The 23,758-nt window shown below is 36.7% G+C and overlaps 1 protein-coding gene across 1 annotated transcript in view; it reads right to left on the reverse strand.

Moving 5' to 3' along the window:
* Positions 1 to 1,864: 1,864 nt before the first annotated feature.
* LOC132565339 (metalloreductase STEAP4-like) overlaps positions 1,865 to 23,758 on the reverse strand; it is a 36,630-nt gene continuing 14,736 nt past the window's right edge. The window contains exon 2 of the mRNA XM_060229990.1: positions 1,865 to 3,531. Coding sequence (XP_060085973.1) covers positions 2,019 to 3,531 — 1,513 coding nt within the window. The 3' untranslated portion in view covers positions 1,865 to 2,018. The remainder of the gene's footprint in view (positions 3,532 to 23,758) is intronic.

Genomic DNA, 23,758 nt, shown 5'->3' on the forward strand with positions numbered 1-23,758 from the left:
AACAATTTATACGGTAAATAAACATTGTACATTAACGAAAAGAGAAAAAAGACGAAGAAAAAAATGTGAAAACCAACGAAGTTAGACAGTAATATGCGAAAGAAGAAATATTTTAACAGCCGTAAACACGCCTATATTATTTCTCATTTTTCCACAGAAATTGTAATGAATTAAAATGATGCTTGTATGCAATATATTTTCGACAATGATCGAGAGACCCAAGATCGTTGGACGCGCGAAGGGAGATAACTCTGACCAAACGACTATTCCAGTTGTAGCAATATACTCCACAGATCAGTTGTTCGTTTTAACAATAGGCAATAGATATAGCATTTCATATGATATCTGACCACGTTTTTAATGTACATATCACTAACGGGATAGTGGGTTTTTGACAATATTTTACAAACATTGGTGGTTTTCTTCAATGCTTTCTTTAAGGGAGATACAGAAATCTAAAAAAATTGGTTATTAGTCGCTATTTCTAAATTTAGATTTCGTCTTTTATTTCCTGGACATCTTTTAATGGGAGATACAAAAATAAAAAATCTTCGTTGTTAGACGCTTTTCCTAAGTCTACATTTCGTCCCTTGTTTCCTAACGTTTTTCAACATTTGTGGCTATTCGTAAGTTGAAATTTCCGAACTTTTGCGCGCAGAACTTTGTTGTCTGGACGTCTCGCTTCGTTTAACTTTGTACCCCCACCCGCTCTGAACCACGTGATTTGCTGGAAGATTGCCCTTCTTCCGGACGTCGTATTCTTTTGTAGATGTATGTTTCTGGAACCAATTTTCTGTTGTAAATTTTGTCATTTTTGTTTGGTTGTCATGTTCGGTTGTGAGATTTTTTCTGTATGCGCTACAATGTAATTTGTTGTTTGTCGATTTTCAATGGGTTTGCCTTTTCCTCTGGATGCCGTGTTTTGTTGTATGTTTTTTCGTTTCTCTCGACACCATGTTGTGTATTACATGTTATTGATTTGATTTTCTGCGTACATTCTCTTCTTAAGATATTTCATTAACTGGTATTCATCTCTGCATTTTACCTGTAATCTTATTTTGCACGTGTATATTCACGCCTTTCTCTGATGTTCACCAGTACTCTTATCTCACATGTATATATATATACTGGGCTTACTTTTTTCCGCTGTTAACCTGTTACTAGATCAAGAGGATTAAGAGATTAACGAATTCTACTGAGCATGGCAATGTTAACATCGGTTATAGCAATCACACTTCTGTCTGGTAAAATACTTGACTAGACGCCGAAGGTCGTTCTGAGGAAACCCCTTAAGATAGGCCGATCTGTCAATGGATAAGCATTGAATTATGAATGCAGTGTTTTAAACCCTACAACTGTTAACGTGAGATGTTTATTGTAGATCCACTCCAATCCAATAATCACTCGATATAAAGTATTGACATAACCATTGTCGCAGTCATCGTAGACGGTATTTAACACTTTTCAAACATTATTCCGTTATCCAAACACAAAGGAAATCCGCTCTACTTTAAAACTGCAGTTCTATTCTTTGTCAGAACCTATGTAGGGATATTTGGTCTCGCCTACCTTATCATACATGTACCATGTCTCCATTTTCCTCTACCAGTAATACTTTACGTGTTTCCATGCCGATCAGGACTGTTTCATCAAAGTTCCAAGTTCACATAAGAATTCACAACTGTTGTAAAGAAAATGAAGTATGCAATGATTCGGTTTAAAGTATCAAACATTCAAGCTTTAACTACATGGTACAAGACTGTTTCGACACTGACGACATTTGAGTGACTTGTCGAGTAGGACATATCTCTAAACCACAGCCTGGCTCTGTTAGCGGCTATAACGAGTAACTACAAACAGGTAATTTCGTGAAAAGCACTTTATTCTTGTAACACTAAATTTATTACACTACAGAAAACAAAACATTAAACAGAACAGATATAAATAAACATACACACATAGAGACGAGAACATATCAATGCTAATGTACTTAATAAACACACGTTTTCCCGCGGTTATCACACAGTTGATGTATTTTCACAAGCACAGCCTGTTCCTTCCTCAATTGGAATCATGACGTCATTTGAACCTTTATCAGAATCATTGTTTCGCGGTACGATCACGTATCCTGGGGTGAATGATTTTCTATTCCGTGGAGCACATTCTGCTCTACAATCGGCGGGGCATCGCTCCCAACCGCGACGTATTTTCTTTACGTAACAACTTATGCACGGAAGGCTAAGCACAAGTTTGAACAGAAGTGTCAAAAACGGTAGAACAGAACTCAAAAACGTGATTGATCGAACCATTGCAACGGGTCCTTTTGACCAACCAGGAGCTCCCATTATTACCACGTGACCAAGTGACAGTATCAAGGTGAGATGTCCGAGTTTTGATTGGACGAATCTCCACTCCCGCCAGTTGAGTGTGTCAGTCACGGATGGTATGGTGGAGATGGCAATTAAACACATTGAGATAAATGCGAGAATTCCTGTGAGACATGCTGCCTCCCCTTTCCACACCATCCACGTCTTGATAGGCACTTGAATGTCGTGGGTAAGATTGCCCGGAATTGTCAGGGACGTTGATTGATACCATGAACTCAAGTATGTCGGACTCATGATAAGGACGGACATGATCACGTGCACTACCACCAAAGTAAAGGCCACTAGCCCGAGCTGCTTACGTGTTTTTAACCAGCGGTCGAGCCATGCCGGAAAACGAATGTGCTTAGTTCCGTAATAGATCTGAAAAAACGAAGCCACAGAGCTAGGTAAGTAGGTACAGGATATCAGAGTTATTGCAGTCATACACAGCGGTTTGTTCAGCACCTTCACAAAGATTTGATCCCAACGGTAAGCCGTCTTTTCGACAAAGTAAATAAAAATGATATACAAAAGCCAGATGTTAAAAACACCAATCGCGAACGCTATCGGCCCCCTCCATGCAGGCAAAAGCTTTAACGGAAACGCTTCGATCTTTCTCGACGACTGTAATAGACCCATGTCAACGGGTGAAAATCCCATGTCACGAGCTATCACCGATACCTTTTCCCGCGATTCATTGTTGTCGCTGGCAATGAACACCTGTCGGCTGCCACCGCTGCTGTCAATCTCCATGGCGTAGGCCGAAATGACGTTAAAACCCTTCACCACGACGGCGGCCGGGACCAGCCGGCTGAGATACTCCGCATTGCTGTCGGTTTTACTAGGATGGTCTCGGTTGGACACGTCTATTAGAATTTTGCCGTGTACGTTTTCTGTGTGGGCGGATAGACAATCTTTGTAGTTTGCGGCGTGGACTGCAACAAAGATGATGGAATTACGTTTGAGACAGTCTTCAATCGTAGTGATATTGATGTTACACATACACTCGTCGACAAATGCCAACGTCCGGTCATCAGGCTTCCGGCTACCGACGATGACGTTGTATCCAGCATAGAATAACCGATTTGCTAACGCACGTGCGAAGTTGCCAGTTCCAATGATTCCAATGTTCCGGGCGACTGCCTGCTTCGTCATAATGCTAGGCCTGGAAATATCAATCAATTAAGCTATAGTAATTAAAATGATAAGTTTCCATTTACGTAAAATCACAGGAAATAGATTTTTTAAAGGTAAACCTAATTGGTACAAAGAAGGAATTCAAGCATTCACATAAATCTGCGGAGTTTATTCCGGAAAAAGCTGTGCTATCTTTTAATGTATTATTTTTGAGAACGTAACACAGTAATAATGATGTACTATGCAAGGTTTGCCAGAATTTCATTAAACACAAGTCGAGAATGTTTGAATAAGACATGGAATATTAAAAATAACTGTTGCGCTGAGTATAATTACATGTCTATGTACACAAAGACAATATCATCCGATTATTAAATCAGCTTCATGCCAAATTTCCGGACCATATTAATGAAATACAAATCATTTCCAGGAAATGTTGTATTAATAATCTGGATAAAAAGGCGACAGTAAAAGCTGTTATCACGAAGTAATTGTGTAAGAGATATCGCCTCTCACGACAGATTGTAGGCAACTCAAAGCTACTGATTTCATTTTCAAAATTTAGATCTGTACAAAACGCACGCCGAAAAAAAATTATACATGCAATTAACATCTACAAGTATTTTGTCATATATATCTTGAATAGTATCTTGATTTCAGAACTGTAAAGTGTGGCTAAGTGCCTAATGTTTTGCGTGAAACATACATATGAATGAACAATACTTCATCGTGACGTAATATAGCCAATTGATCTGCGATCAAAAACAAGACCTTATCTGTAACGCTTTGGATTTCAGTGTTATCGGCCAAGATTGGAAAACTTATGCATGTGGTTTATCGAGACGGAAGTATGTGCACAAGATATACATAAATGATACGTGATCTCCATAATAAGTTCATATACATAATGACGTGTCTACGTCCTGCTTAAACATTGACAGAATAGCAATCATCGGCTTAACAATATATATAAAAATCTTCTTTTCTCTAGCAAATATCTTTTTTTTTTTTTTTGGTTAAAAATGCGAGTATTGAAAATCCGTGCATGGCATTAAGTATCCATATGTTGAAATGTATGAAGTATATATATGTATAAAACACAGTCCATTTTCTGCGTTAAACATTTGACATTTAAACCCACTAGTCAATACAATAACAATCGTGCACAGTATGGTTACTACATCGATATCAAAATGCCAATGCTAACGTCATGTTGTCCTGTTTAGAATAAGTAATGATTTTACTGTCAATATCCGCGCCTAATTTTACAAATTGTATAAATACAAATGGATTTCAGTATATCACTCATCTATTGATAAATTTCGTCGGTATTTTTTTTACTGGGCGGAAACCATGTTCGTGGTTAGATCAAAAGACCGAAGCAGAAAAAATGTTTTTAATCATGGAATATAAAATCGTACTTTTTGTAAAATACTATAAGAATATCAAACTGTTGAAAATCTAAACTACTATGAAAACCGATTTTCTATAATATAAAATCACAGGAGAAACACTTGTCGTAATCCTGTATATTTAAACCTGTAACACTCATTATGTAAGTTAAAGAAATAAACAAAACAGAAAAAATATAACTACTGTAGTCAGTAACATGGATCTGTTATATAACTACTGTAGTCAGTAACATGTGGCTGTTATATAACTACTGTAGTCAGTAACATGTGGCTGTTATATAACTACTGTAGTCAGTAACATGTGGCTGTTATATAACTACTGTAGTCAGTAACATGTAGCTGTTATATAACTACTGTAGTCAGTAACATGTGACTGTTATATAACTACTGTAGTCAGTAACATGTGGCTGTTATATAACTACTGTAGTCAGTAACATGTGGCTGTTATATAACTACTGTAGTCAGTAACATGTGGCTGTTATATAACTACTGTAGTCAGTAACATGTAGCTGTTATATAACTACTGTAGTCAGTAACATGTAGCTGCTATATAACTATGAAGTCAGTAACATGTAGCTGCTATGTAACTACTGTAGTCAGTAACATATAGCTGTTATATAACTATTGTAGTCAGTAACACGTAGCTAATATATATATATATACTACTGTAGTCAGTAACATGTAGCTAATATATATATACTACTGTAGTCAGTAACATAGCTGTGATATATCAACTGTTGTTTGTAACATGCAGCAGTTGTCAATGTTTTAGGTAAAAAAAAAATTCAATGCTTGTTCAGAAATTCCCGAGGCTTCGATCTCTGTCAGATATATTTACATAATTATGAGCCTGACTGTCACGATCGCGTGCATACCCCTTTCATCATTTTGTGTTATATGTGTGTCGTGTTAATGCTGTCATTTTGTGGCGCGATGGGTGTTCAGTAGGTACGTTAACATGCACCAGCAGGAACCATATTGTGTACCGATTGGCCGATAAAGTATTGTTACGGGCACAGGAAACTCATACAGACATTTGTAAGTAATATGTGTCGTTATGTTAGTTATCTGTTACATGTAATGATAATTATAAGCGTTATGCATCATTGAAATGTTGGTTTTGCATGATCTAATGCGCTGTCCTATCATGATTTGTGTTAATTTATGTTGCTTATTTCATCGTACTTCCGACAGAGGCATATATTATAAGTTATTAGTAGTTATATTTGGTGTTCGGAAGTTATTTAGATAATATCATGTATTTTAATAACCTTTGAATAATTTGAATGTTAATTCAATTTCTGAATACGGAAGCCCGTGTGTAGCGTTTCATTATCTGATTTCCAACTTCTTAGCGCTATTACGTATTCTTTTCCCAATTGCTGAGACTAACGTCGATCTCCCATGTTACAAAATTGATAGCAGCGGTGGGATTTGCATATTGTCTCTTGGGAATGGAACACCAATGGCATTAGTTAATGATGCAAGAAAAGTATTTCTTGGTTTGTTTCGGTTTTGTTAGGGGTAAATTTCGTGGGTTTATATGTACCTGTTTCTGACGCTACCTCTAATGGATCTGGGTAAGTTCTAAAACTTAAGGAGTCTGGAAAGCCAAGGCAATTACATAGGTTAGTATTGCTCCGTGGTGTCCATTTTGTAGATAACCTGCTTTTATTTCATTTTTGTGTGTACAATGACGTCAATCAATGGCTTAATACAGGTCTATTAGGACTCCGGATACGAAGGATCCGATTTGCAGAGTTTTGTTAAATCAGAACAAGCTCGCGAGAGGGAAGAATGTCAGAAGAAAGAGATACGAGGAGAGTAGAAGGAGAGTAGGAGGGGAACAGGCTATGGAGCTAATGCGCTTGAGTTGGATGAAATGGAAACGAAGCGGGAAGAACGAGAAGAAGCTCGTGTTGAGCGGGAGCATAGAGGAAAAAATGGAACTACGTCAGACAGAAACTTCTACAGAAAACAACACAGGAACTCAGTAACTACAGGAATTAAGAGGTGCTCGAGGTCCTTAACTTCCATCTGTCGAAGAAGTGACAGCATAGATGCCTTCATTGAAGTTCCGTCCGCTTGCTTAGCGTTGGCCCATGAACAGTGGTGAGCTAACCTTGGAGCAATACTTAAAAGAGCTCTGAATATTTTACAAGGTTGTCCGTGGATGATTCTTGGAATTTTGACTCTCTGAAGAAAGCCCTGTTAATACGATTTGAAAAGACAGAAGAAGGTTTTCGCAAGAGTTTTAGGTCTGAGAGACCAGATCCTGGAGGAAATTTTGGATAATTTACTATTAGGCTGGATGGCTATTTGCAGAAGTGGGTAGAGATGACGAATACAGAGCAGACTGACGACCAGCTGATGGACTTGATGGTGAGGGATCAATTTTTGCACTATTGAGAAAGAGGTCTAACACTTTTTCTTAGAGAGCGAGTTCCCAATTCCATGCAAGAGATGGCAAGATTGGTAGATCAGTTTGCTGAGGAAAAAGGCTCAAAGAAATCTGTGATGGTGATAAGTTGGAGATTAGTAGCAATACAGTTCAAGCTCATCTACGTCGAAACGTGGAGCGAAGAAAGAGAATCCGGGAAGTTGTGTAGTATGCTGTACATCTCAATGGCCTGGACACAAATTATTTGAGTGGCCAAACAAGAAGTCAGGTAACCGGGTAGCTGGAATGACAAGGACAGTAGAGAGCACTGATTCAGGGAGCCGACAGAATCAGGGACGTAAGAATTGAACAGACAAAGGAAGTCGCAAAAACCAAGAGAAGACGTCTGACGGTGGTTCGTCTAGTGTAGTAGACAAGTGATGCTGATTTATCTGTTACGACCAGCATGGCTATGTTGAGAAAATGCAGTGGGGCCCTTTGGGTGACAGTTTTGAGTGGGGGTGACTGTAGTGGAGCGGTAGTTAGCAGAAGTTTGGAGGAGCCTTCTCAAATTACATGCTGAGACTAACCTCGTTCTCCCAAGCTACACTGATCCAATGCCTAGTTCACAAGGTAAACATTATTGATCACCAGTTTATAGTATCAGTGCCACAAAGAAATCTCTGATAATAATATTTAAACATGTTCTGTCAATCTGTCTACAGATTTTTCAATCGTAACACGAAGTACAGGAAGGCTGTCTTTGAAATTCTTATCTCAGTTTTAATTGCACACGAATCTATGTTTATTTTACGAAATCGTATGTAAACATTCATAAGAAGTTTAATTACGTATGTATGTAGTAGACACTATTACTATTGTACATCCGTCGTGGGACGAGGTACAGTGTAACATGTATGAGGACCTGAGTACAGCACATCGCAAGCTTTGCTACTTCATTACCACGACATTAGAGAGGAGAAACTTAAGTCTTAATTTTGTCCCTGTAGCCAACAAATGTGATAAATTAGAGTCGAGATTTGATGAGATAAAGCAGATCGCCTGTCTTCATCAGCAACAACAGGAGACTCATGTTTGATCACTCCATTGTCTTTTAGTTTGAATAGTACTTCAAGTGACGAGGAAGATGTGCACAAAGAGCAGAACCATGTCAGGTGTATTTGTGAAAGTCAAGTGGATAGACAATAATGATGACGAAATTAGACAAAGTCTTAATGATTATGATAATCGTTAAACAGATATACTTTATTTCCCTTTAAATCATAAGGCTGATGTAGAACGATGTGTACATATTTTTTGTTCGTCGATGAATGAAAAACGTTGTGTGGTGTGCATTGAAGACAAACTCTGATTTAATCTACAGTATATGCTACAGTACAAGCTATACAAAAAAGTTGTGCATGTTGTTTTTTTTAATCCATAGCTAATCACAGCACCTTGATAGAAAAAAGAAGGAAAAATGAAAATGGAGTTGACACGTACGAGAAAATACCAACGACATTACAGTGATATGATTGAGTATTTAAGAAAGCCATATTCAAAACATTTTTTTCAACATTTTAACGAAAATTCCAAACATCAGGCATAATTTATTTACATAGGTATTTCAAAAATTTAAAATATTTAAACAGTAATGGAACCATACTTAGCAGTATGTCTACTGTTGACCTGAAGGAAAACGAATGCATATTTGACAAATTGGATATGATTATTAATGAAGCAGAGGTTAGTCGTGCTATCAGACGTATCAGTAAATTGATATGGAACAAAAGCTACAGAGAAAAACAAAAAATTCCAATGAATTATTCATAGAAAGCAAAGATATATTTTCACCATATTTTAAGTAAGTTTTCCAACTCTGTTTTTCATTAAAGTCAAAATGTTAAAATGTCATCATACAAATCATTATATAGTTATCAGTATATGTAGCACATAGATATAGAACACTGTGCCCATTACTATGATATAAATCATTATCAAAAAGTATATGTCAGTCTAGTATTCGTTATGTACGATATTTGTACTGATGTGCTATCATATTGTGTGTTACTTGCTTTATGTAAATACATTTTCTCTTCCAGGTATCGTAAAACACAGGGAACTATAGAATGAATGAATGATCATATTTAAGAATTGACCAATTTCGTTTTGATTATCCAGTTATAATGATACAGAAACTAACAAATGTTACAGAATCACTTACAACGAAAACTATAAATATATATTGATGAGGACAGTCTCTCCCTCTCTCTCGAGCGTAGTGATATAACGTCACGATTGAGGGACTTCCGCGTTACGAGATCGTATATCACACACCAGAGTGGAATTTCGAGCATTTTAAAATTCCTCCGCGAAACAAAATGCCATTTTTTCATTAAATTTTTTAAGTTTTCTTTTACGGAATCTCAATAGGTTAAACATAGGTTTTCTTCTTTAGCAAATGGTATATGAAAGTATGCGTGATATTAAAAAAAATGTCAGTGTTGTTACTGTGGCACTGACACAATAAACGGTGACATGATGGTAAACTCAATGATTTCGTTATTTTGTTTATAATTTTTTGAATGGGTACATATTAAAACGAAACTGTATCTTAATGAAGAAAAGCTGTAAACATATAGATAGACTTTCTATATTTTTGATTTCCGCGGGATAACTACAATTGCACTTGGGCAAATTAAAAAAAACTGACCCAACCAGTTATCTACACAAAATAGAAAAACTAATCCTTCATTAAAACATTTGTACTAATTTTAAAAGACATCCCATTCATTTGATTATCGAATAAGTATACATGTTTAAATGACCCTCCAGAATAACAAAGTTAAAAATAATGTCTATTCGATCTTTAACAAAAAGTTGATATACAGTGATATATGTGTTATAGCTATTAACAAAATAGCTTCCGTGTGCTATGTACCACACAGAATTAAAAAGATATTACGTTTTGACTGATACCATATCAACAAAATAGCCCCAACGGTACACTGTGTTTAAAGGCCTACCTGGGTCTCCTGTCACTGGACGCTCTGCCTGCCGTGTGCATTGACAACACGCCCCGAATCGTCATTTTAGAGAGACAAGCAATGTGTAAATAAAGACACGGCGTAATTCTGTTTTACTTTTTATATCATCGTCTATGTCACATGACCCCTGTTTAAGAGTTATTTGTATGTGGTGTGATGTTATCGGATGAGAGACGTGTCCCACAAGTTTTGAAGAATGGTGGTATATAGGGAGATTTAAATTGATTCCCGTTAAACAACATATTTATTTCATGAGAATGATACATCTTATATATTTATTTGTTCACGAGTACGAAGCACGAATAAAAGATATAGATTTAATCTTTCGTACAAGTAACATATACATATGTAGGATATTTTGCGTGAAACCATTACATTTTCTTTTTAATACATTCTTAAAGGAAAAACAATGAAAAAAGCCATAATCATAAAATAAAGTGGTGTACAAAAAAGTTCGGGAAATATTAGCACGCTCTTTGACGTCATATAGTTATGTTTGACAACCAGACGACGCCATTTTGAATAATTGTGTTCAACATGCACCGTTTTATGTTGATAAGAATTGCTTATGAAACTGATTATATATTCTAAATGAGAGAAAAACAGAAATGTACATGGGCTGTATTTGATGGAAAACAAAATATTCAACCTAAGCGTCGTTCGCGTCCAAACACGCAAATTGGCGAATTTGAATGCAGTGACTAAAAAGCACCATTCTGGTTGGTCAAAACTACGAAAGAAATATCATCACTGCTTTAATGATATAAGTGTCATAAAATTTATAAATTCCTATAAACCGGAGGTAAACCTGTATGCAGAGATACCCCACTGTTAATGTACTTCGTTACAGTACCTCGGAAAAGCTTGCCTTTTCACATGAAGGTCTCCAACTCTGTTACTGTCTTTTCACACAAGACGTTTTTTAACGCATTGAGAAGCGAAATTGCATTTTACTGTACGCTGTCAATCTTTAGAATTTTCTCAGATTAATCTAGTGTCCTTGTCTGACCTAACCTTAAACCGGACAGAGACTAAAAAACAAGATATAGGTATTTATGTACATTGGTTTTTCTTTATTATTAACGTGTTTTCATTTACATCCTGCTAGCGAAAAACGAGCCCTGATTGCATATTCCTAAGATTACCAGCTACACAACTGAAGTGGTAACAAGACCGCTTAATCAGCTGATCGAGATAGTGAGAAAACACCCATTTCGTACTGTGTAAGCAATGTTTGGCCATGAAATGTTGAATTCGATATGAAGCATGACGGGGACGCTAGAGATATTTTACAAAAAGGCATTTTGAGTTTTCGGACGCTATTATAGGTACAACCTGGCGGTGGTCGTTTGGTACTTTAAAATTCTTTCTTCACGCCTGATTAGAACGATGTTGTTTTCATATTCAAGTTTACTGATATTGCATCTAGATTTTTTTTTTTCAAAAATAGGGCACATGATGAAATTTTTAAACGATGAATGATATACACTATACATAAAGTTGATTTTTTGGCGATGCTTAATTTCAACAAGTAGTCCTGTTTACATTTGTGTCTGGTATTCTTGCAGAAGCCATTCCCCCAAGCGTAAGTATTGATATAAGCGCCATTTGCTTTGGTAAACTTCATCTATAGACAATACAACGCAAATGTAAATATTCAAGAAAAGTGAACATGACGGCTGGACAGACATGTAATAAACAACATGATATACGCGTTACCAGCGAGCATGACGGCTGGACAGACAACATATACATAACATCTAATAAACAACATGGTATACGCGTTATGTTGTCGTAATACATGTAACTGTTTCTGAAACTCCCAATGTATCCTACTATAGGCCTTAATCAGTTATTACCATTTGACCATTGTCAAATAATCAATTCTGGTGAACGACCACGGAGTAGTGTTCATTTTAGTAAACCCTGTTTACATTTACCAGGGTAACTAAACTTTCAGGTACATCTACATATGTTCCTTAATATTGATTTAGCTTCGTTGTAATCGATAGGACGATTCCAGAAAGGGGTGTGTTGGGGGAGGGGGAGGGGGGCGAGGGGTCTTAAGTGAAGAGCAATCTTTCAGACTTAAAAGCTCGGCTAGACACAAATTGATTGTACGTCTCAAAATGGTTTTACAAATATACAATTTATTTTACAGTGTTAACAACAATACCATTCACAGAAACTCATACGGGGAATCCCCCGTACAGACATAAAGGATACGGAAACAGGACTTTTGTGTCCACCATCATATCCGGGGACACGTAGTTTTCCAGTCGTAAACATATCTCATATGGTGTTATTCCCTCACGTGTACTGAAAGGATTTCCGCAAAGGTTTTTGATGCATATCATTATAGGGTTTTAAGGGCTTTCATATTTCTATTTTGTCAATAAGAGATTCGCTCCGTGGAAATTGAAGCAACGGAGTAGAACATTTACACAAGATGAATTTGAAAATAATGAATAATGGTTAACGTGGTATAAAAAAAGATAATATTTAACAGAAAAAAACAGAAACCATACTGGTCAGTAAGAACTAAGAAACATGCTGGCTTCATCAATTGTGGATTTGTATACAGGTTGATATTTTCGTATATTTGTACACCTCCAATGTGCACCAGGAAGTCCGCAGCCTTCATCACAATGGACGGTTTTGAGTATAACACCACGCCTGTCTGTTCTCGGTTAACAGGAATTCAGTTTACTTCTATTTAAAGGGATCGTTAAGTACAAGAACTCCAGTGAAGAGCATGTTTAAAATATGTTAAAAATGTATATATGTAAAAAATACTTCCTTGTTCTCCGATAATAGTTTCTCATATAAAAAAAAACTTTTGGCAGTTAAAGGTGACTTGATAAATAAAAACGAAACGTCGTCAAAAGTCTATTTTACAATTGAAATAACTTTTTTGTATGTGAGTTTATCTGACTTTGTCTCGGTGTACCTTAGGTCACTATTGCCTCGCTGTCACATAAACACGTCACTTTTACGTAATCGATATTGACATCACCCGTTGGATAACAATTAGGTGAAAAACACCAAAGCCTTAGTTCGAGAGATCACACAGGCAGAGAGCAGGAGTTAAAGCGTTGTATCAAACGAACCGATATCTAATTATTTTAATGATCGATGCAAGTGTGTGATTTAGTGTCAAAACAAATACAGCTAATATATATTAATAGATCTGCATGATTAAAAAAGAAAGATACGATAGTACATGCATGTATGCAATTTTCACAAGCAAAATTCAAAGAAAAAAAAACGAAATAAAACAAACAAGAGGCCCACAGGCCTTAAAGATAACCTGACATTAAATACCTAGATATGAAAGAGACCAAATAGGCTTAAAATAAATTGCTCAACTACACTACAGCTTACTTAGAAGGCACTGGTTGGTTCATTAAGACATTTTCTGAAAAAATTGGAATCATATTCTTCACACATGCACTACACCAATGCCATTAACACCGGACATATTGCTTGTTGCAACAACATGCTACAGGCTCAATATTAGACCCTGTGTCTTTTGGTTATTGAGAAAAAGTCGTTTAAAGATTCTAACATTTTCGACCCCTGTGACTTTAAAAGTGGGACAAGGTCATTCATATTAATAAACCTGGTAGCCCTTCATCCAAAAATGCTACAGTACCCTGAGCCTTCAGGTTATTGAGAAGATTTAATTTGAATGGAAAGTTTATGTAAGGCGGACGGCGCACGATGACGGAGGAAACACGATACCACGATGAAACAAAAAACGACAGTTACTAAAATACATTGTAGCCATTTCATCTCAAAACGTTGGGCTAGATGCAAGGCAATATCAGTCGACTGGAAAATGACTCCAGCGAGACCTTTTGAAGTCCAGAGTTTGTTTTGATCAACGGAAGCATTACACAACCTTTGTGAAATTACACGTGAAAACACATTCAGTGAACTTTGTCAACTTACACGTGAAGACACACTCAGTGAACTTTGTGAACTTACACGTGAAATATACGTAAATAATGTCCCCCTTATATTTTGATATCAAGCTAAAACTAACGATTTAAACCACTGATCGCTTATTTCCAGTCATATCAGATTCCTAATCGTCCCTAAATTGAACTAGAACGAATCAAGGACGAAGAATAACTTAAACACATTGTAAGCGTGGACTACCAGTTTCACGTATGTAATACGTACACTATAGATTAATTCAATATGGTTTGACGTTCTCTAACCGTCGTGGTTTGGCGTTTCTCATGAAGCTAAAAAAACGTCCCGGCGTTTGCTATCGTTATTGTGTCCTTTGAAAAGGCACTTTAATCTAATTGCTTTGAATGACATGTGGAGGCCTCGTGTATGTTGTTTAATACAAGGATATTCTGCAAGGGGCGATAATCAACAAATAATATTCCTTTTACACACAGATTGGTTACTGTATTTGTTTATATCCTAACTACAAAGGCAACAGAATGTGTTGATGCCGGGTACTTGTAATGAGGGAACATTAACAGGACGGACACAATACGTTCGGTATTTGATGTGAGACTACCCTGAACTCAAACGTTCAGATGACCCCGGGAAACGGGACGGACAGAGTGAGATACGTACTGTATTTGGTAAAATACCCTGATCTGAAACGTTCATATGACCCCGAGAAACAGGACGGTCACAGTGAGATACGTACTGTATTTGGAAAAATACCCTGATCTCAAACGTTTAGATGACCCCGAGAAACAGGACGGTCACAGTGAGATACCTATTGTATTTGATAGGTGAAACCCTGACCTCAATCGTGTAAATGACCCCGGAAAATCTTGACCATCTGATGAACTAGGGAGTGAATGAGTCAGACTGCCAGTGTAAAAATCCAGATAGGAGATTTTCAATAGATTTTCACAGTGTAACGTGTCGCCTCTACCTACGACTGTAGACAGAACAGACATACAGATTCACCAGTAGTATTAGCCCGTTACATCAATATGATCAAGGACCGTCTGCATCTCGTTTAATAGAAACAAAATTTGTAAATAGAAAAATGGGTAAACACAAGTACATTGTACATCTATGTGTACAGTTAATCTAGGTGGAATGGATCTCTTTATGTTACCACATAATTGGTAAGAATAAATGTATACATATCGACAGTTAATAGGGTCACTAGGGTCACTAGGTAAACTGTGTGAACTGGTGATTTATTCTCCGATGAGGTAAAAAAAAACACCGTCAAAGTGAATAAAAATAAAGATACTGAGCTGAATAGTTTGATATTTACATTATGGATTCTGTGTCATGGTTGGAACAGTTATTGACGGTTGACAAACTTCTGAAGAAAAGTATTAAATAACATTAACTTTACAACATTTGAGATAGATTCAATCACACCCCAACTTCCTCCACACACCACGCCACACCACACCACGAACACCATCCATTTCCTACACATAACGAAAATTCATTTCTTTTTTCGCATTTCGTAGAATTAACATACTACATACATGTGATGAAATCATGCGAGTTTATATCGAATACAAACTTAGATCTAACACCACTTCCTGGTTCACAGATTCAATACGGAAAAGCTAAACTTCTGAGAAATAAGAAATACTGGGAAATATGTTCATTCTGCCTACAACTTTTAAAAATTAGTTTCTGTTTTTAACGTAACATGCGATCAAAAGATTGTATTGTACCGATGAAAAAACGACTGTTTAAGGCCTGGCTCATTCGGTTTGAGTGCTTAACCATAAAACACTTGATGCGTCTCCTTCCGTGATGTCACATTACCATGTAGAACATGTTTCACCGGGTTTTGTGTGAATTTTTTTTTAAAGTGAATCTGAAATTATAGATGAAAGACCGCTGTTTAGATTACGTGTGGTTTATTTAATGTCCAAGTTCAGAGTGAAGTCTTGGGCATCAGTACAGATAATCTAAACAGGCTGTCCGGAGCAATCTGCATTTTGATTGGCTAATTAGCTGTCCTCCTCTGTCTTGATTGGTTAAAAGCTATCGAACTCTAGCGTGGGTTAAGGACAAAGAAATAAATTTGTGGACAGGTACGCGAAGCGTTTACGTAATGTAGATTATCGCTAATTGTCACTTAATACGTTAACAATAACTGACACGGCTGTCAGACAAATAACTGACCAGGTAAGTTCACAGGTGAGTTGTAAATGTCATTAACTGACTGACTACGAACAAAGAGTAGTAAAAATAGATGTACAGACATGACCATCAGTGTGACCGTAGAGTAAATAAAATTACGTGAGCCGTATGTATATTCTTTGTTAGTTAATTGTACTATACAAGAAAATCACAGCGTGGGTATAATCTTATTACACAGGCTAAGGACACTTATGTAAATTTTGTATGGTGATATGTTCTATCCGTAAATATGTCATTTCTTCAAGTTTGTAATATATTTTCTTTTTAAAATAGTCTAAATTAAAATTAAAAATAATTTAAATCAAACGGACACAAACTTTGTGAAATTTGAGAAAATATATAGAAAATACATCTTTAAGAAAATAGCGAGATTTTCACTATGAAATATCCCTATTGGTCGGAAAAATCTTTGTCCTCAAAGATAAAAGTAACTAAATCAGTTATTGTAAATCTATCCGGCTACAAGCAATACAGAAATATGCATTTCTAGATTGGCAACAACATCTGTGCTAGCATGAATTATCTCATCAAGGGAGATAATTCAGGAAATGCAAAAAATAAAAATCAAGGGAGATAATCAGTAGGAAAAATAGAACACTGCCTTTGTTGCATTTATAAGCAAATTAATTCAACAGAGTGAACAATAGGTAAAAATGAACTTAAGTTCTGTACCACATAAATCATCATGTTACAAAAGATTAGTAAATATTGACATACACCCATATAAAAATAAAATAAGCAAAAACTTTTATACATAAAATCATGAAACGCATATCTCTTTTGAGATAAAACCCAGCCTACACATACTGATACTGACATGATGAGTGGACATCAGTGTTTATTTTCTTAAAGATGTATTTTCTATATATTTTCTCAAATTTCACAAAATAGCGAGATTTTCACTATGTAACATGTATTGGTCAAATTCTTAATGGTCGTCCTTAAACAATTAATGCTACAATTGGTTTAAGTTTTAATAATAATGATAATAACAATAGCAATAGTAACACAGTAATGATATGGTACGGAAGCTGTATCCATTATATATATGTAAAATTGCGACAAATTATCTGATAATGAATTATTTGCTTGTTTCTTTATTTGTTTATTTGATGGGCTTATCGCCCCACGAACAGCCAGGGCCATTTTAAGGCGGAGTATCATTTTCATTAGTTGGTGACTACTTCACTGAACAACATACGAGAGGCCCGTGCAATGTCATACAGAGAAATTGTGCCCAGGGACACAACCAAGTCAGAAAAAGGCCAGTAAGGGAATATAAGTTAAAAGCATCGAGATCAGGAGATTGACTTATTATATTGTACAATCAATCAGATTACCAATACAGCCCAGCGTACCTAAGCTTCAGTATAATCTTGCCGTGGTCAAACCTTCTAATCATACACTGATTTCATATAAGATGTATATCCTGAATAACACATTCATAACAGAAGACATTGAAATAGAGAACTAACATGAGAGACATTTAATGATGAGTGTGATCATCAGGTTAATTCTGGCTTCCCTAAAAAAAAAAAAAAAAAAAAAATCAAGAGGCCCATCGGGCCTGTATCGCTCACCTTGCTTTGTTTGGCTGAAATTCCTTCATCCAGACTAAAGGAAAAGGACTTCTAATTTTTTTAAACAATTAACACACTATATCTATTACCCACTGAGCCCCTCCCCTCTGTCTTAGGGTCAGCAAAACAAATCATGCTTCATTCCAAACTGGGACAGAATCATACCATTCCTACAGAGAATTTTAAATAGCTTGCTATATTTCATCTCCAAGGGTACTGCCCTTCCCATCTCAAGGGGGATACAGCCTTCGTACCAGTTTGGTAAACAAAAAGATCGAAGAGTCATAATTTGTGTAATTACAGGTGTTGTCTAGTGAGACATTTACAGCCAGGTCATAATTTGTGTAAGTATAGGTGTTGTCTAGTGAGACATTTACAGCCATGTCATAATTTGTATAAGTACAGGTGTCTAGTGAGAGGTCTATACCTAGGGTCATAATACCACAATAAGTTATGTCGTGTAGATACCTGTAGTAACATTATCTATCACAATAAGTTGTGTAGTGTAGATACCTGTAGTAACATTATCCATCACAATGAGTTGTGTCGTGTAGATACCTGTAGTAACAGTATCCATCATAGTGAGTTGTGTTGTGTAGATACCTGTAGTAACAGTATCCATCACAATGAGTTGTGTCGTGTAGATACCTGTACTGTAGTAACAGTATCCATCACAATGAGTTGTGTCGTATAGATACCTGTAGTAACAGTATCCATCACAATGAGTTGTGTCGTGTAGATACCTGTACTGTAGTAACAGTATCCACCACAATGAGTTGTGTCGTGTAGATACCTGTAGTAACAGTATCCACCACAAGGAGTTGTGTCGTGTAGATACCTGTAGTAACAGTCTCCATCACAATTAGTTGTGTCGTGTAGATACCTGTACTGTAGTAACAGTATCCACCACAATGAGTTGTGTCGTGTAGATACCTGTAGTAACAGTATCCATCACAATGAGTTGTGTCGTGTAGATACCTGTACTGTAGTAACAGTATCCATCACAATGAGTTGTGTCGTGTAGATACCTGTACTGTAGTAACAGTATCCATCACAGTGAGTTGTGTCGTGTAGATATCTGTACTGTAGTAACAGTATCCATCACAATGAGTTGTGTCGTGTAGACACCTGTACTGTAGTAACAGTATCCATCACAGTGAGGTGTGATAGCAGTGTTCAATTGTCAAAATATGGAAGATGGACGAGGCATGATTGATTTAGAACTTGCATGTGAAAATTCAAGAGTAATAGATATCATTTCATATGAATAACGATGACAATCTCAATATCAAATATGCATGTGTGCCCATACTTAGTGTATGAATATGATGGTTAAACATCTCATCTACTTTACTTTCAAAACCCAAGACGGTTTTGTGTCTGCCATCTTGATATCCAACAAGACAGACCATGCATCATCCCTCACAACTGAAAAAACAACTATACAAAATAGTTGTCTCACAGTCATCTCGGGGGTTCTGTGTACACGAACCCATATTAAATTAAATAGATTAAAACTTACGTATTGTCTAAAAAGAACACCACAAAACTAGACATTGTGAGTGTTGGATTGAAAAGTGCATTATATATTTGTTGTTTATAACGGTAAATGCTGTGTCTTACAAAAATATACGTCACATTCATCATTTTAAATATTAGACCGTGTCTAAATCAGAACAGTCTGCGTCAAAACAAGCTGGGGTGTCACTCCCATACAGAACAATCTCCAGGATGTGTACATCCTACATGTCTACTACTCATTACATGTATCGTCCAACTGTGTAGCTTACAGAGATCTGTAACGTTTTAAACTATTACAATATAGGTAGTACATGTACATTTTACTGTAAGAACATGGCAAATCCTGTTTATAAAACGTACGAGCAAATCTCACATATAGTAATGGTTTCCATTTGTTGAATAATGACTACTTACCGTGGTGATTAATACAACGACCTTGCAGGTGACGAGGAGCACGTGGCCACATTGATCCCTATTCTCGTCTGCCCTTATGTTACCTGAGATGACCCAGCCCCTCGATGACGTTCTTATCACACACGACACTGACATACAAAAATGATACGGTTGGCCGAGGTACCACTAACACCCTGAGGTTTGTTTTTATTTATATTGAGTCACGATATCGTAGCTAAACCCTACAACTAGCACATTATAACCAACGATAAATATTAGCTGGCCTAATGGTGCCTATCGAGCCCCGTCTTTCCTGTTTATACTGTCTCTAACATCTTGTTTTTAGATTTCAACAGTCATCCCGATTAGAATCAACTCACACATTGTAATTGCAGTTCAGAACGAAGTTATATAAGTGAAAATTACAAATCATATAAAATATCAACTGCTTTGCATTGTACTTGATTACCTAAATTGATATGCTTACTTCTGTAATTTAAAAAACCACATATATTTTTCTCCCTGAACACTATCACGTGTCTTTGAGTTGAGTGTTTTTCCTTGCGAGGAAGGTGCATGATGTCATACAAATGTGCTTGTTATATGAGAAAAACCGATTCGCCCCATTTATGTCTTTGTGTTTAAAGCATATATATTTACATTTTACACGACGGCCTCTCAATAAGTTAGTGTGAATCTGTATTGTATTCACAGGAGTACAGATGCAGTCTAGATCAAATGATAATATGACGTCATTTTGGCGCCATGTTGGCCAATGTTACGTCAACGCTTTGCACGTTGCCTCAGATAACACGCATCATATCTTAGCATTAACCATTTTGCTGATTTTACACCTTTGAAAAAACTTTTTTTCCAGCATGTAAACATTAAATTAGATAATGTTTTAAATAATATCCGAAATGTTAATATAACCATTGAACGCCTGTCGGATTGTATTTATTGTCAATATGAATGCAATATGAGTGGCATATAAATAGAATGGCGTCCGTTAAATTGTCAATATGAATGTTAATATAGATAACAAAAAAAAATAGAATGGTTCTGACCGCAAAATATAAGTTCGGAGACATCTAGGGTTTAGAATAATTTGACCGAGTAGGGCGTCATGCTACTGGGTTCAGGTTGTGACAGTGCAGGTTGATGGCACCAGAAAAGCGTCGGAAAGTAGAACAGAATAAACTTGATCTTTTTTTTTACAACAATTGCGAAACAAGTTTTTTTCCAGTTTATATCAATCACTCTCGTTGGACCGGATGGAAAAGCGTGATGGGTTTTACTTTGGGAGGAAACCAAATTATCCGGGGAAAACCCACATGGTCGGGCAGGTGATCCAGTACGTTTTAACGTTCATTACGGTAATCGAACCACGGACGTCGGAAAGTGATTCGTCGTATACTTGGACACCGTCTTTAAATTTTAGTGGCTGTTGTGAGGATGTGAATCCCAGAAAGAAAACCACAAAAAATAAAAACGCCTGAAGCCAGAATCAGTGATTGTTCATTATGGCCTTGTTCATTCCCACAATCTTATTTGTATAGCAAGGAAGGGGGACGAGATGGGCGTTTACCATCCCACAATCTTAAGAACTATAGAGGGGTGAAAAGGGCGTTGGTTGAAGAGTTATGAAATTTCACCTATTTAACTGTATAGTTCGTCATAAATAAAATTGTTTATCCTGTCAGACTACTACAATCAGTGTTAACAGACTTCTGTCTTGTTATTACAAGTTATGTTACGCGGTCAAAAATGTCAGACTGAAATTAAAGATAATGATCTTCATGACATGTGAGACGCAAAAAGTTACTCTTTAATACTTTATGGCATCACGCTGGATGATTGTAAACACAAAATATAGCATGTTACACAAACATATAGATCGAAAATCATTGACATGTCTAGGGTGATGCGTTTGTGGCAACATATGGCAGGTAATGTTTGTGAACGAGACAAAAAAAGCTTGTGTTGGATTGTGTGAGAAATGGCAACGCAGAGACCGAGGATAGGGGGTGCAAGGCAAGGGGCGAGGTGAAGCGGGTTCGGATGGCGGAAGCAGTGGGAATAAGGTAAAACAGTGATGCTGAGGTGGGGGCCTGGAGAGGGGATTGACGTGAAACGGGGGTACAGACGGGGTAGTAAGGATAGGGTATGAAAAGGGATGCAAGAGCGATGTTCCGCGAAAGCGAAGAAAATTGGTTGAGTTGGGGCGAGGAAACAAGAGGGTGGAGGAAATCGAGTAAGAAATGAAAACGAAGGGAAGGGGAAGAGGGTGGAGGATAACGAGATGTAAAACAGGTTGTGGACGAGGTAGATGAAGGCCAGGGGAGAGGGAGGGACAGGTGGACTAGACGCCTGTAATTCAGTTAGCTCTCCCACGGCGAGATGAGACTAACGGCTACGACTGCCAGGCATTACTCAAACAGTAATGGAAAGTAAAAACACGTGATTTTCAGGGAGATGTATAGAACGTTACGATAAAAGTATACATACCACTTGCTGCATGTAAGGTGTCCCTGACACGTGGTTCCCATACTTGAAGACTGTTTGAACTGTCTAGTAGTGGCATTCATCACTCTACATCCAACAAAACTTTGATCAACAGAGACCACTTTGATCAGGAGTTATCACTTCGATACGACCCTTACCCTGTAGCTACATTATCAGCCATTCTGTGTGAATGATTTTGCGGAAATTTGACGTCATCCCTATACACAGACTGGTGTCCTTTAGGCCACTCTCAATATACAAATATGATCACGTACATTATATATAAATCACTGCGTATTTACGTACTGAGCTCTCTGCGTGGTAATATTGATTTATTATCGCGTAAGAAATCTCAACCTTCTGTGTGATCAACAATGCAGATAGCAGTTTAACTTCCTGATACGGTATCGCTAATCTTTATGGAAAAGTCATGTTTTAACAGTTTTGAAGCGATTTTTTAAAGTTTTATTAGGAGGTCTGGAAAGAAAGTTTTGTTTTCTAGGGGTTTTGATCATTCTTGATATAAACGTAAACTCTTTATTAACAACAGAAAAAACAAAAACAAAAAAAATAGTTTGAGAAGAGTGATACCAACGCAACTCACGCCAAATATTATTGGTTATTGAAGGGTATATATTTATATGATTCCTACTTTAGATAATATGTATATGTCGGTTTTGGTGACTGACACATCCTTACAAACTCCCGTTGACAAATTAGACCTATCAATCACGCCCGACACAAACAGAGCAAAATTCAGTACGAGTTAGCTCCCTTGATGTGTATACGGCAAGTTCTGGTAAATACTTTTTTTTACTTTTTCTCAAAACCATTACACGATGTAATCAACGTAAAATGGAGGTTAATCACATGACTATGAAAGTAACATTCAAACGCATTCTTCACACGTTTTTTCATTCATTAAGGTATAGTGTTTACACAGGTACTATAAATAATGTCAAATTTCCTCTCCGAATTTCCTTCCGACTAATATTCATTTGGGCGTCTGATAAAAATATGTATTTTGTTAGTTCGAAAATTTGTTCCTAAATCCTACGATAAATAGTTGATACAATAAAATAACGCATTTCTTTATTACAAAAACTGTCAATGCTAGATTCGATAAATACTGGAGAAATCAAGATCTCAAATATAATATTAAAATTGTGTCCATATACGTGATACAACTCCATGTAATAATTATCAATGTTTTACGTTTGTATACGGGTTATCACAACTCTGTTTGTGTACTGATACGTAT

This window comes from Ylistrum balloti, unplaced genomic scaffold (assembly GCF_031769215.1).
Source record: "Ylistrum balloti isolate Yb309-2 unplaced genomic scaffold, AGI_CSIRO_Ybal_v1 Utg369576, whole genome shotgun sequence".
In the NCBI taxonomy this organism is placed as follows: domain Eukaryota; kingdom Metazoa; phylum Mollusca; class Bivalvia; order Pectinida; family Pectinidae; genus Ylistrum; species Ylistrum balloti.